Genomic DNA, 15626 nt, shown 5'->3' on the forward strand with positions numbered 1-15626 from the left:
ATTACAGCTCCGTGTCACGGACTGCGGAGCGTTACATTTGGCCCTCGGCACCGTGTGTGTGTGTGTGTGTGTGTGTGTGTGTGTTTGTCTAACTGTGTCTTTCTAATATTGTTTCTCAGAGCCCTACTTTGTGAGCTCCATGGAGTGGGGGCCTCATATATATTTCTTCTTCAGAGAGATGGCCATGGAGTTTCATCATCTAGAGAAGGTGCTTTCTTTCTCCTCCTCCTCTCTCCTTGTTTATTTTTTTCCATCCTCCCTCCATCTCACTGAACTGCGCTTGTTTTTTTTCTCTCCAGGTGATGGTGTCTCGTGTAGCTCGTGTGTGCAAAGCAGACCTGGGTGGCTCTCAGCGGGTCCTCGAGAAACAGTGGACCACATTTCTGAAGGCCCGGCTCAACTGCTCCGTGCCGGGAGATTCGCACTTTTACTTCAACCTCTTGCACGCCACGAGCAACATCATCCACATGCAGGGGCGAGACGTCATCCTGGGCCTCTTCTCCACGCCGCCAAACAGGTACAGAGATGCGAGCGATGCGCACGCACCAACGAGCGCGAGCGCTATCCTTCTCGTTGCTCGTCTTATTTTTGCTCTTCCGTCGGCAGCATCCCCGGCTCTGCGGTGTGTGTGTTCGACATGCAGCAGCTCGCTCACGTCTTTGAGGGCCGGTTTAAAGAGCAGAAGTCCCCCGAGTCCATTTGGACGCCTGTGCCGGACGAAGCGGTGCCCAAACCGAGGTATTGTTATGCAAAGCGTATGTGAGCCGTTCTCGGGCAAAATGCTGCAGTGCTGCTTTACTGAGCATCTGTCTACATATATAGTCTAGTTGCTCCCCTGCTATAAGCTCCAACTGTCGATCACGCAGCAACTTCCCTGCTATTCAGCAAATCTTCTAACACAGCCTCGAGCGGCCGCAAAAAGAACTCCTCTGGCTCTTTTCTTCTTGCTCTCTCTGGACTTCTATCACTCTCTCTCTCCTCTTCCTATCTGTCTATTCCTCAACTCTCACTGTCTCTGTCTCTGTCTCTGTCTGCAGACCAGGAGGATGTGCAGTGCAGGGATCCAGATTTAGCTCCTCCACCACGCTGCCGGATGAAGTGCTGAACTTCGTGAAGACCCACCCACTGATGGACGAGACCGTTCCGCTCCTGGGGCACAGACCTTGGGTGGTCAAGACTATGGGACGGTACGCATGCCGACTCAGTTGTTTGATTGGCGCCCATGCAGAACTTTTTATGGCATTTTATTGATCGAACGGGGTTTCACTATTGATGCGTGTAGGTACCAGCTGACGTCCATGGTGGTGGACACTGAAGCCGGTCCCCATAAGAACCGCACCGTCTTGTTCCTGGGCTCTACCCGAGGAACCATCCTGAAGTTTCTAATGGTTTCCAGCGGAGATTCTGTCTCCCACGGCAGCGTGTTTCTGGAGGAGGTGGAAGGATTCAACCCAGAGAAGTGAGTAGGAGTCAGGACATTGTGTCCTTGATCTTCATTAACTTATTGAAACATGTTGTTGCAGGTAGATACGGTCTCATGCTGCCTGCTTCTATTTGAGAACTTGAGAGCAGCAGCAACAGTTCACATAAATATATAAAAAAAATACATAAAAAATGTTCAGGCGACCAAATGTTACGATTATTTTTTTATGAGCTGAAAACACACTGTGAAAGGGTTACAGTCCTAAGACAAAAACACTGACGCCGTGGTAGAGACCTGTCAATCACTGGGTAGCCCCGCCCCTAAATCATCCCCTGCTTTATGGTCTGTTTGACTCTAAATGGAGCATAATGTACTAAATGAACGTCATGCTGTATTGAAGAAGACTTGAAACTAGAGATTCATAAAGAGACCATAAACTCATGTTTACAATGTTTACTGAGGGAATAAATCAAGAGAGAAGTAGAGTCATTTTAGACTAGACTTCTATACAACCAGAGGAGTCGCCCCCTGGTGGCCATTAAAAAGAATACAGGTTTAAGGCACTAACGCGTTGGCTTCACTTTTCAGATCAGGAGGTTGCTGCCTGGTTGCGACTTACAAATTTTTTTTCTTATTGATTAATGGGACAATTATCCATTCAGTTAATTAAAGAAATATTCATAATAAAAAATGTCAAAAGTACTACAAATGCAAAGATGCAAAGAAAAGCATAAAACGTGAACTTTTGAGAGGCTAGAACTGAGAATATGTGGAGTTTGAGCTTGATTAATGGTTTGAAAACATAATTTAAATAGTTTCTTGCCAACCGACTTATTGATTTATCAAGTAAACAGCTGATAACAACAGCTCTGTGTGGTGAATGTATCATAACATCTACAAACTATTCGTGTTTTGCATGTTTTCCAACCTTTTGTAGCAGCAGAAAAAAAACATTCTAACATAGATTTGGTTAATGTCTCGCGTATTACTGTGAAGGAACTGGCCTGAAAAAAAAAAAATCAGGACTTTGGCTTCATCCACTGTCAGCTTACACAAAAAGAGAGCTTCTGTCTTCATAGCCCACAGCTGTGGCTCTGTGCTGTATCTGAGCAGGCCTCGATAAAACAGCGCCCATGTTGTGACCCTTTGTATGAGGGTTAGGTCACGAGTCTGTCCGACTCGAGGCACCAACAGATGAGGCCTTTGACCCCCCCCCCCCCCCCCCCGTCACAACTTGACTCGAGGCCAAAGAGCGTTACATTGCCCTCTGCACTGTTTCCAGTCTTCACTCGTCTGCGTCTTGCTGTCTCGCAGGTGTGGCGAGGACTCTCCTCAGGCTCGTCAGCTCTTGTCTCTGTCGTTGGACCGGACCAGTCACTCTCTGCTGCTGGCCTTCCCCTCCTGTCTGGTGCGAGTGCCCACATCTCGCTGCCACCTGCACTCACGCTGCATGAAGTAAGTGACACACTGTCGCCTGCTTGGAGAGTACTCGTCTCTCAATGTTTTCTTGTGTATGATAATTCGGTTACTTTAAATGTAGCCACGGCCATTAGCCGAGGTAAGTGTGGTCACTGAGCTCTCTCTCGTTATTAGTGCAGTTGTCCGTAATACATTTAAAGCAATTCTGCTGATGTTTCAATAAGCAAGGGATAGATTGTATGCGTGTTTATTTTGGGAGATTTTTTTTTTTTTTATCCCTGGGATATAATATTTAACTCGACACGGGAGGCTTCAACACCGTCTTGATGTCGGTTTGTAATAAAACAGATGATTTAATAGTATTGCCAAGAAGGCGTTCGTTTCTTACTGCACATATGGGGGAGATCTCTTGAAGTAGAACCCCTCACTGTGAACCCTGATTCCCACAGCGGTCATATAGAACAGTCGAATACAGGAAACTGTGTAGCAACTTGATACGGTACGTGTGACTGTGGCGATGAATACCAGCCGAGGATTCATCATTTGACCGGTGATCCACATGTAACGTTTGAAACAACATATCGTTTTTCACATTTTAGGGTTATACCTAACTAGTTACCTGTTAGCCAGATAGACAATGAGGAAGCTAACTCCCTGCAAATAGCTGTAACACTTGTTCCCAGGTTTGATTTTCTCTAAATTTCCCAGGGAGAGTTTCCTGCTAAGAATGCTAAAAATGGCTGCTGTGAAAAAATCAGGTCAGTACTCAGTATTCTCTAAACTTTGTGTTTCCACTGGTGTGTAGGAGTTGTCTAGCCTCCAGGGACCCATACTGTGGCTGGACCAGAGGCAGCACCTGCTCCTTCCTGAGACCAGGCACACGGTGAGAACAACACACACACACACACACACACACACACACACACACACACACACACACACACACGTACACACCAGCCTGTGAACAGTTTCTCTCCTCTGCAGCAGACCTGCTGCCTGCAGACTCAGGACAAGTTATTATATGTGCAGAGTTTTATTGGCAACGTTACAACATTCCTGTATTTTGTTCATGAAAAGGTCTGGCAGGTAAGCCGGCGTTGAATATGGACTTTTATCACGTAATGTAAAGAGAATAAATGCTAAACGATGACAGCGTTCAAGCACCCGTGACTGTCTATTCCACAATGTTCCCTCAAGGAGAATTATGGACAGAAATAACAGACAACTGGTGGACAACGATACCTGTTGCTCAACTGGGGGCAAATAGAATAAAGAAGAAATCGATCAATAAATAAGGAAAGAAATGTGTATAGTATTTGATTCCTCGTGATTTACAGTGTTAAAGACCAACCTTTATCAATACATAATAGTTAAAAAAATGATTACCGTCATTACCCTTTATAAATTCATGTTCCCATAAACAATATGAAGGACTATTGGTGTCAAAGTCAAACACTGCGAGCAGTATCGCAATCCGTACTCCCTGAGGCTGACCCTTGACCTCTGACCTCCCTGAGGGACGATGGCAAAAAAGGAGAAAGTCAATAGTGTATCCCATTACACCGGATGACACATCAATACGTGCCTTATCGATTTGATCGATAGCGATCAACAAATGTCCCCGTTAATGTGCAGTTTTCATGCATGAGTCATTTTCAACAGCATGTGTTTCACTCCTGTTAGACTGTAAACATTCGGGTCGTGAGAGATTACACAGCGTAGCTGTATATGTTGAATTAAGGGCACTGTAATAATGACCCGTTTCCTACTGGATGGTGTTTGCATATGAAGAGAAATATTCCGGTCTCCGTGTCTTGCAGGCTGCCTTTCCAACAAGATGTGGAATATGGAAACACCACCTCCCATCTAGGAGACTGTGACGGTAGGTTGCAGCACTATGACATTTATGTTTTCGGGCTGATTGATTGAGGGCAGACGCCGCCTAGTGGCTGGATCCCTCATTACACCCGTCTGCTTGTCATTGAACATTCTGATCCTGTACTTCCGTGAGAGAGAATATTTTTGACAATTTCTGTAATTGAGCACATTTTAATTTAATTAGAGGTATAATGGGATTTCCATCCCCCGGCTCAGTAAGATCCACTCGACCATTATATTAGCAACGGAGTGTTTCGGTGTCTTTTTTTTTTCCAGAGCTGAATCAGGTGGAAGTCGAACTGGGATTTTGGTTTCAGCCCTCGCTGCCTACAGGTCAAAAACGCTCCCAGTGTGAGACGGTTTGATTAGGGACGATGTGAGAGGCGTGACTTGCTCGTGGGCGATACCACTAGACTGCGAGCACGGGAGCTGCGACATCCTCCTGGTCACCAGGCTTTTGTTCCTCTCAAAGCTGAGCATCTGAGAGAGAGAGAGAGAGGGTTGACCGAGGTTGACCGGTGAGCAAGCTGGGAAAAAAAGCTTAGCATGAAATAACTGATGTCACCTCTGTTGCAAGGCTCAAAACTCGCTGCAGCGGTGCCAGAGAGAGCCTCTTTGAACCTTGCTCTGAAATTTAGTGGAGAACAAAAAAAAAAGCGGAATCATCCAGAACAGTTCGGCCTGTTTCAAAGTCGTGAAATCCACGTGGGTAGATCCCAAAAAGGCACATAGCACATTCCAAGCCTTCCTCAAACTCATTTGTTTTAAACTGATAATGCTTTACCTGCACTTAGAAACCGATAGCAGTAGAAGTCAGTGACGGCCGCAGACCTGACGAGCCTCTAATCCGAGCGGTGAATGTGCCGAGCCAGGGACAAGGCGTGCGCTGCTGTGTCTGCAGATGGGAGCGATTAGAGCCGGGTGGAAACACTGAGGTAATAGTGTGCTGCGAGGAGAGACTCACTGACCGGGCTGCGGGACGGAAAGTGTGAGGTGGAGAGGAGAGAGGAGGAGGAAAGGAGCGTCAGCTGCTGTGGTCTGAGCTGTGCTGATGACAAGTGCAGGCCTCTCTGAACCTGGAGCCCGCGGAGCCCCAAGGCCAGACTGGAGCGAAGCTCCTTTTGAAGACAATCATTGTAAAACGCTGAACCCCATGTTCACCAACTATGAGTGTTATTGCGGTTATTGATTTCTTAATGAATACATCTTGTGAGGGGAGAAACACTCAGTAGAAGTAGCAGAATAGCGCTGTAGCGACGATCATTTAGAGCTGCGCCCCGTGGACAGACATTGAGAGAGGATGTCCATCGTACCGCTCAACTAAATGTCATCTTTGTAATTGTGTGTCTCAATCTTTAGGAATTCTGCAGCAGAGTTTGCTGATTGAACCGGAGAGCTTGGTGTCCCTCAACCTGCTCGTGGCGTCTGCCGTGTCCGCGTTCACCATCGGGGCGGCGCTCTCCGGCCTCGCCGTCTGCTGGATCATGGCCCACAAACCCGCCAACCGCCGCCACGGCAACACCTCCCAGTCCTCTATCCAGCGGCGTGAAAGAGGCCTGCTGACTAACGGCGGCGGGATGGGCGGCTCCGTGCTCAGTGTGACGCGGCAGGGCGGCGGGGAGCGCCCCTGCACTCAGGGCGGGGAAACCCTGTTTGTCATGCCCAACGGCTGGGTGAAGTCGGGAGAGCTCGACCCGGGTTTCCTGCCAACCCCGGAGCACACGCCCCAGCAGAAACGCAGAGGCCTACGACTGTCTGACTCCAACTCTGGAGGGTGGGACACCAGCCAGACGTACCTGGGGGGAGGCTCTGTTGGTCTGGGCTCTCCCTGCCGCATCCCGCCCTCCGTCTACCTGACCACCAGACTCTTCCAGCAAGGGGGAGGCGGGAGACACAGCGGTGAGAGCCGCGGAAACGACATGCCGCGCCAGCACTACGTCTGCCTGAGCAAGCAAGAAAAAGGAGTGAAGGGCACGCCCAGAGCCCCTCTCCGGAAGTCTGCAGGAGAATACGTGTACCCCATGACCCCCCAGGACTCGCCCGAGCGCCGGAGGGTGGTTTCGGCCCCCAGCGCCCCCATGGAGTACGGCGAGCCGCTGCCTTTGCGCTGGCCGGCCCCGGAAGGATACATCCTGAGCAGCCACGGCATGGTCCCCGTCCCCATGCCTCCACCCTCCATGCCCGCTCCCAGTGGCCAGCCGTACGCGTCCCAGCAACACACCCCGGGGCTGAGCAGGGCTCTGCTGAGAGGGGCCCTGGAGCGAGGGGAGCTGGGCGAGCTGGTGGATCTCAGCCAGCTGATGAGTAAGAAGAACTGCGGCGATAGGACTCAGACCGGCCAGTGACTCTTGAGGAAATGAAGTGGATGGGAGTGTTTCCACGTCTGGAGCTCTCTTTCTTTTTTATTTACATAGATCTCTCTTCCCTCCTCATTCTGTTCATCCTCCTCTCCCTTCACGTCTCTTCTCCCTACATCTTTATTTTGTCACTCAGCCCCTCTGAGCTCCTCTGTCAGTCTTTCAGGCCCCTCTTCCGCCCCACGATGAGCCTCTCTTTACGACTGGCTGCTGGGTCTGCCACTCATATCCTGGCTCACACTAATTGGTCAGAAGGACTGAGGTTGTTGCTGTGTCTGCATTGCAGAGTTGCCTCCCTCTCTCTCCCTCTCTCTCTCTCTCTCTCTCCTGCTACTCAGCGGCTGCAGGATGAGGGAGGAGGGAGCTTGTAGGGGAAGGAAATAAAGAAAGGAAAGAGAAAGGATAACAGCAGAGAGGGGTGGGGGGTGGCAGAGACAACGGAGACAAAGTTGGACATGGCGCTTAGAGGCTGCCTTCTCTGTGCAGATTAACTGAGACTGCAGAGCCAGTAAGACACTGGTGTAGAAGCGGGATTCCTGTTCCCTCTTGGATAGCGTCAACGAGGCTGCCGCCCATCTGTTCTGCGCTATATTACCTGTTGGTCCGCACTTGAAGGGAAACTGCGAAATCTTAGCGTCGTAGAAGCTGCAGGTGACTCATCAGACAACAACACAAAACTGACTGTGAACACAAATTTAATGGACGACAAAGAAACGCAAGATCCTTCTTCTTCTTCTCTCTCTGTCCTCTTTGCTTCACACATACAGGAGATGCATACATGTTTGGGGTTTTTTTTTGCACAGGTGACGGAGGGTATTTAGTATTCCATGTGTACGAGAAGCACAAACTTGTGTGCGCCATTAAATGCCTCCAGCCCGTCTCACAGGGATACGGGACCATAACTCACGTCTTCGGAGAGCAGAGTGCAGGAACTGGAACGTCAGCACTATTTCTGCCAACCGCATGCTCTCTGTAATGACGGCATCTCAGCCGTCCGTCGCTCTATTCGTTTGCCTCCTCGCGCGCCACGCACCCTTGAATTACCAATTATTTCACGAGGACGTCTGGGGCGATTGCCCACCGACGCTGGACTGACAGAAAGGAAGAAAGAGGGAGTGTTTTTAGAGGATTTGAAGTGAATCCACTGTAATATATGAACACGTTGTCCTTCACTGTCACCTTAGGGGGGGGGGTTTCTCCCACACACACACATTCATTAACGCTGAATTAGAGAACACAGTCCGGTTTTATTGGGGCAAAATGTTCCCCTAAGCCCACAGGGGGGTCAAGGTCCCACAGACGTGATGCGGAACAACGTGACAGTTACAGCGGCGATGATTGAAACCTTTGGCCTCACTCAAAGCCAGTAGGGGTAATGGAAATGTTCCCAGCAGGCAAATGGGACTATATATCCAGCCCGTCAAAGTGTCCCGTGCCGCTAAAATGGTCGGCGTTTAGATGGTGTGAGCGTGTTAGCGAGGAGATGGAATTCATAAAAAAAAAAAAAAAAAAAAAAAAGATAAAGAATTGAGACTTGGATGAAAACGACCGTGGAGAAATAGTGAGAGTTTGTTAGTAAAACGGACCGACTTGATTTTCACGCTCGCTCCCGGTCAGTCATGAGCGAATGAACGCTGGTTTGCAATATATGGTTTATCTGTACATAGTAAACTTTAATTTAGATTAAAATATGATTATGTAAGATAAACAGTAACTCCAAAAAAAAAAAAAAAAAAAAATGATATCAGGCACTTGCTTGCGAACAGAAATAAACATGTTATCATGTCATTGTAGCTATAAATGTCTGAAAATCTGAACGTTTCATATCGACCCGCTTCAAGATTGAAATCACAAACCATGAATGATTTACTGATGCCTGATTACTAAAGCAAAAAAACAACAACAACAACAACAACAACAACAACAACAGAGAGAAACTGATGTTAAAGTGCCATGAAGACCGTTTCAGTCAGCAGTGGCCTCACTTATTGCAGAATACTGGTGACACGTATGCCTTTGACCTTTTACATGCTGGATGTTACACATTATTTTTTTATTCAGACGTCGGCTTGTACTGTTGAACTCATTTGTTTCAGCTCCGCCTGTAACGCTGAGGGTCTGTTCATGAACTACTTCCACGTCCCACTCGTGTGTCCTGTAAATATGTAAGAATGAATGCAGACTCTTTTGTCATGCCCTTAATGATTATACTGCAATGCCTTCACTGATGCCGTGACATTAGCCATGTTTATTTACGATATGTAATAATAATGATAATAATAATAATAATAACGACGTAGAAGTAGTTCGTAAGCAAACCTTCGTAATGGACTGAACGGCTGTGAGGGAGCTCTGTGTATCTCATGTTGTGCCATGTCTTGTCCCGATCCGGGGCTCCTTTGGTCGTGTTCCTGTAGTCTAGTGATCGTCTGTCCGTCAACTGCCACGCTGGAGGAGGACCTCGATAATGCTCGTCAGCATTGTGAGTGAATGAATGTAGTCCTTCTGGTTCCGTTCATAGTCATCATACTGTGCAGTACTGAGGAAAAGCACAACAAAAACGTCTCTCTGTTTGTTTTGCATTTTTTGAAAAGGAGCTGTTCTGTATCATGTGTGAATAGTGTAAATAATCACCTGTAGGTATAGTGTTTCAGGTTGGTTTTTTTTTTTTTTTTGGGGGGGGGGGGGGATCCTTCATGCTCTCCTGAGACAGGACTGTGTTTGAAGTGTGAGGTTTTCTTTAGTTCTTCTTGGGGTTTTCGATGACGATGCTGTGAATAAGATGTATGTACAGTATTTACGTGACTCTGGCTGACTGCTGACTTCAGCTGTTTCCTGTTATTAGAGTAGAGTCACAGGCCTGACCTCAGCCAGAACTGAGCCTTCTCATTTGACTGATGCCTGCCTGAGTTCTTTTTTTTTTTTTTTTTTTTTTTTGTTGCAGTTGCTAAGATACTGCTGTTATAATAACCATCGACCTTTGGAGTACTGCTATTAAATGGCATTATATAATTGACTGCTAATGTTGTCGAGTGTGGTTTCCGAATGCGCTCGTAGAAATAAATGCATCGTCATTACATATAGTATCCGCGCATATTCACACATTTACAAATGCAGTACTGTTGCTTCACAGTCTCAAAGTAATGCGTACATCATTAGTGCAGTTTATTTTCTATCAATTAGACATATACAGTGTGTCATCAACAGCCAAAGCTCCAGAGCAGAGAGGCGGGGGGGGGGGGGGGGGGGGGACATCCTTCTTTCATTTCCTTTCCTCGCCACAAGAGGGAGCTGGACACTGGCCTTCATTCAGCTGTGCCTCTGTGAGCGGGTGAGAGGCTTGAACTCCCCTGGGAGTTGAACTGAGCATTGACCGGCCATCGTCCTGACAGTGCTGCGGAGCAAGGCACCGACTAGTTTCGTCGAGAGGTCCGGTGCAGAGGTGAGAACAGCCCTTCGTCCTCTGCTTTGATACGACGCTTTGAACATCACACAGGGAGCATAAGGTCAGCGAAAGGTTGAGCGAGTTATGGAACAGGTATTTATATCCCAAAAAAAATCACACACATGAACCCCCACGATCATCCCCACAGCGTTCCCAAGCGCCCGTTGTTCACGCTTGTATCTTTGTTTTGACTTGTTCAGTTTAGTCGGTGAGGCTTAACCCTAATTTACCGCAACTTCATCATCATCATCGTCATCATTGCAGCACTCAGGTTAGTAACAGGCACCTTGGGTAAAAAGATGAAAGTGGCACGACTGGCGTTTTCCAATGCGTTTTAGACGCGACGTGCAAACCCTTTAATGTGCCCTTCTTTCAAACCTCACACCTCCAATTTGTCAAAGCCTAAGCCAAGATACTCGTTATGTTCCCTCCAGAGGTACATTATACAGGCTAAATATTACTTTTCATGATGTGTGAGATCAGTGAAGTAACCCCTAAAATGTCATTTATGTCAGGCCTTCGTTGTGCAGTCTAAAGCGCTTGTGCTCCCACGCACTTATGAATAAAAGCCTTTCAATAGAAAATAATAGCTGATGCAATCAAAACAGCAGTTTGTGGAAGCAATCCATTCAGAGACAAGTAAATACGCATGTGCAGGTAAGTATTCGGTTTGCCAGTTGTCTGGTAATGTGTTGAAGTAGTTGACAACAAAGCCAGCGTGGATCGGTGTGTAGCACACAATGAACACGACCATGTTGGCTGTGACTATGCCAATGGTGCGTTGCCGTTCCTCTGACCTGTCGTTCACCTTTAACAGAATACGGACGATGCAGCTGGAACAGAAGACGACAACAAACAGCGGAGTGACGTAGCCCAGAAACACAAGAAGGACAATCAACTCTGGGTGAAGTGGCAGATTTTTACACCTTTCATAACAGGTCCAGAGTTTGTTTGGGTAATTGTCCTCTCGGAATATAACGCATGCCGTCCCAAGAAGTCCCCAAAAGAGCAAACACACAGCAAACGCGGTCTCCCTCTTCTTCCTCCATGACCTGGCCTGCAGCGGGAACCTTATCACCAGGTAGCGCTGCACACTGATGGCCGCGGTCGTCAGGATGCTGGCGTACATGTTGATGAAATGTAAGAACATAAGGAAAGTGCACAAGAGCGTCTTGGGCAGGCAGTAGAAGGCATCATAGATCCTTAAGGGAAGGAAGAGGACCAGGGCGGTGTCAGCTACAGCCAGGTTGAGCATGTAGATGTGGGTGTCTGTCCAGGAGGCCCGTTTGGCAATGAAGGCACGCAGAGCAGCGGCATTGACCGGGAGACCCAGAAGAAACACAAGACTGTAAGCCAAACCCTGGAGGGTATCCACTCTGCAAGTGGAGGTGGTGAAGTTGGTGGTGGTGTTGCACATCTGTTTGAAATGTCCGCGTGCCGGAAAGAGAGAAAGACATGAGTGTGTTAGTTAAGAGGAGGAGTAAATATACTGAAATGAAACTCCAAAGAAGCACATCAACAAACGGTTAACGGTCATTCAAGACGGTTTACAGGGTGGTACTTTATAAAGGATAGGTTCTCAAACAATACTCAAATGTAGGCCTACATTTTAAAAAAGCTTGCTGTACTCGTTCTCCCAAAAGAGTATACTCTACTGATTTAGCATAACATTGTCGGTCTCCCGGTGGAAAAGAAAGATCGAAACCAATGCAACTTGTAAACCTCCTCTGAAAAGTGAAGCCAGAGTGAAAAGTGCCTTAACTTCAACATTCTCTCATCAGGGGGGCGACTCCTCTGGTTGTGTAGAAGTCTATGAGAAAATAATCCTAACTTCTCACTTGGTTTGAGCATCGACCCACAAACAAACGGCCGATGTCACGGCGACCACCGTTCAGGTCCTACGCACAATCTGTGCTTCGATTAGATATGCAGCGTGTGTTTTGCGGTGAACCTTCAGCTGCCAGCCTCGAGCGGAGATTAAGGAGCTACAGAGATCTGGTAAACTCACCTCCTCCCGAGCTGAAGAACTTAACTCTACTCTCAACGCAACATTTCCAAAACAGCTAAACAGAAACAGCAATGATAAACATACAAAAAAAAGTATAGAGTCACATGAATGGAAGACACAAAGACACACACATCAGCTTTGTGTTGCTGGTCACAATGATCCAATAAAAACAAGAACTTACCGTAAAGCGTATTGAAGTGACTGTAGGCCGCTGCACCAGGACATCTGTCTTCCTGAAACAAGCAGGTCCGTGTGAGACTCTTTACACTATTTCCTCTCTTTTTGATGCATACGTCAACCTCTGTGGTTAAAAGTGTACCATGGTGAAATCAGCAGACCACAGACACAGTTCCCCATGTTGTTTCACAGTGATGGTTTCAGAATATACTGCATAGATATGCATATGTTGTTTTGCACTACTACTCAATTAAGTATTCTTTTTTTTCTTTTTTTGCACAATATCCGGTTTGTACTTTTAGTCGGTGCTGTTGAATGCGCATCAGTGTTGCAGAGAAAAAGGAAACGAGGTCACGCTGTAGGATGGAGGTGAGAGACTGCGGTCAACTCACAATGCCGGACTGAAAAAAAGGCTTTTTTGCAAATCGAATGTTGTGCTTTGCGCAATAGGCCCGATTTAGAGCACAGCCTCTCCACTCTTCAGCAGCGAGAAGCGAAAGAGAAGTGAATCAGTGTGTTTTTTGGTTCTGTTGGCGGTAAAGAAGAGACAACAAATTCAAGCAACAACTTGCACGATCCCCAGAAATGACACTTGACAACGAAGTCTTTTTGTTTGGATAATGTGTCGGTCCTGATTGGCAACATTTTTTGTCTCATGCACTGTTTTCCGTGGTCATTGTCGAGCTAAAATAGCCTTTTAATTTCTGCAAAAGCTAAACAACTGACAGTCCCAATCAAACAGCCACAGGCCTCTGGCATGAAACCTCCGCTCGTGAAATGACCTTTTTTAATTGAGTTTCTGGATTCAATGGAACACAGTTAATTGAAACAGCCTGAGAAGCCATCAAGACATCTGCAGGCCTCGCTCTGCCTTCATGTAGCTCTGGCAAACCTGCTCCGCATTCGTGAGTTATTTTGTCAACATGTCCTCATCAAAGTGTCCGAGGTGGGGGGGGGGGGGGGGGTGAGGGGGGTTGTGCTTCCACTCACGCAAGCCAGACGCTGCACAACGATTGCTGCCTTAATGGGCATTTAATAGAAACGGAGCCCCGCGGTGTGTGTGTGTGTGTGTGTGTGTGTGTGTGTGTGTGTGTGTGTGTGTCTGCATCGCGGGGCTGGTGTTGTCTTCGCCTTGTGAGTGTGCGTCCAGGAGGACGTCTACTGTAGCGGGAACAACCACAGCACCGGGTTCTGGTCGCTCACTGTCTGTGGACGGATAGTTGTCAACTCAATAGCGTTGCAAACGCACAATATGCAGAAAACTTTGCAGGTGTGCAGTTGAGATCAAAATGAAGGCAAAGTTCAAAGACGGGTGTGATCTGAGCAAGGGCGTAAGGAAGCAAGGGGGGTAGTGAGTGTGGAAGGGGCCCTTGGCACCTCCTCTTGGTTTGATTTGGCATCAAGGCCGGTGTGATCCCATCAAGATGGTCTCTGGTGTTTGGCTTTGTTTTTGCTTACAGTAACTATGTCTTCCAGCAGCTATGTGCTTGTTTGTGTCTTCTGGGGTGATTCACTTGTTTGTGGCGGAGCGGCGTATTCAACCGGAGTGACTAAGCTGCCGACCGAGAGTCTCTTGATTGAACATGTCAGAATTAGTCCGTTGTAATATTTACTTTGTATCTGGAGAGAAGCGCTTGAAATTGGATAATGGAACGTTTACCGAAATTGCTTGACCTCAGTGATCTTGAAGCCGGACCAGATTTTAACGAGATTACACAGACGAATCGTTGTCTGCATCACAATCGTTCGCACAGCGTGGGTCCAACACTGTGCTCATGTTCGAGCGCTCAAGTCCAGATAATGATGGAAAGGAGGCCTTTGGCTTGTGTAGATGAGGTCATGGCTGCGAGGAGAGAGAGAAAAAAAAGGAGTTGTCGAGTTAATGAAAAGGACATTTAAAGTAGTATCGCTGATTGTGGCTCCTGGCGACATTGCATACAATGGTTGTCTCTGTATTAGATGTTTAGTACAGAAGGGCTGCTTTGTTAGAGAGTAAGAAGAGGACAAAGATTCATATCAGAGGTTTATAGTGTTTCCACTCTTTGTATGGTTCTTTAGTCATCATTAAAACAGGAATAAAAGTGGTGTAACAAAGCATCACGTGCTGTTGGCCCCAAATGAATTCAGGTTTTCGTCGATTGTTTTTGCAGACTCTTAACGACGCCACAGAAGAATATCAGCCTCTGTCTTCTTTGTCGCTGAGACGAAGACTTTCAGCATCAAAAATGCAGAAATGCCGAGCTGAAAGAAACCAAAGGGTGAACCACTGAAATGGAGGAATGGAAATCTAAAAAGTGTGGCCTGGAAAAAAAAAGAAAAAAAAAAAAGAAGGTTTTTGGATGGGATGGACGGAACAGTTGAGAATACACAGCACTAAAAACAGATGACGGAGCAGAAAGGTTCGGAGTATGGAGCTGCCCTTTTACTTGTTGTTATAGTCAAAATCTATTTTTAGGCTGATTCAGTTTGGTTTCAGGAAAGAGAGTCCGCTTGCTCCATCAGACTGCAAACCTCTGAACTGAAACGTGGACTCAGTGAAGGTCAGAGGGGGGGGGGGGGGGGGGGGGGGGGGGAACAATCATCCACCAGAGGAAAAGACTGAAAGTCAAGGTGTAGCTGTGAAAACGAGCTACACCTTGACGGGGGCCGTCCGTGGGGAAAGCTACCTGGAGACGCAGTGGCTTTATTAAGCGAAATATTCATAATTAATGCATTGGATTGCCTGTTAATCCTACTTTCTCTTACATTGTAATGGCCTTGACAATTCCAATTTTTTTTTTTTACAACAATACCCCCTGAGAAGCACAGAATGTTATATTGCATCCTGTTTATTAGAAATTACTGCAGTTATTGCCTTCTTAGCAACGCTCTGATTTTATTAAAAGGTGCTTTATTCTTCAAAGAGGTTATTGCCTGAAA

At 47.1% G+C, this 15626-nt stretch overlaps 1 protein-coding gene across 2 annotated transcripts in view; it reads left to right on the plus strand.

Annotated features, from left to right (window-relative positions):
• The window catches only part of LOC137892650 (semaphorin-6B-like), a 28352-nt gene extending 18278 nt beyond the window's left edge, over nucleotides 1–10074 (plus strand). For both annotated transcript variants that reach the window (XM_068737942.1, XM_068737943.1), the window contains 9 exons: nucleotides 120–208; nucleotides 300–517; nucleotides 607–738; nucleotides 1038–1187; nucleotides 1283–1459; nucleotides 2738–2878; nucleotides 3648–3725; nucleotides 4663–4724; nucleotides 6080–10074. In XM_068737942.1, coding sequence (XP_068594043.1) covers nucleotides 120–208; nucleotides 300–517; nucleotides 607–738; nucleotides 1038–1187; nucleotides 1283–1459; nucleotides 2738–2878; nucleotides 3648–3725; nucleotides 4663–4724; nucleotides 6080–7065 — 2033 coding nt within the window. In that variant the 3' untranslated portion in view covers nucleotides 7066–10074. The remainder of the gene's footprint in view (nucleotides 1–119; nucleotides 209–299; nucleotides 518–606; nucleotides 739–1037; nucleotides 1188–1282; nucleotides 1460–2737; nucleotides 2879–3647; nucleotides 3726–4662; nucleotides 4725–6079) is intronic.
• Nucleotides 10075–15626: the final 5552 nt, after the last annotated feature.

This window comes from Cebidichthys violaceus, unplaced genomic scaffold (assembly GCF_023349555.1).
Source record: "Cebidichthys violaceus isolate CVI_PGR_0920_01 unplaced genomic scaffold, fCebVio1.0.p SCAF_8, whole genome shotgun sequence".
Taxonomy (NCBI): Eukaryota; Metazoa; Chordata; class Actinopteri; order Perciformes; family Stichaeidae; genus Cebidichthys; species Cebidichthys violaceus.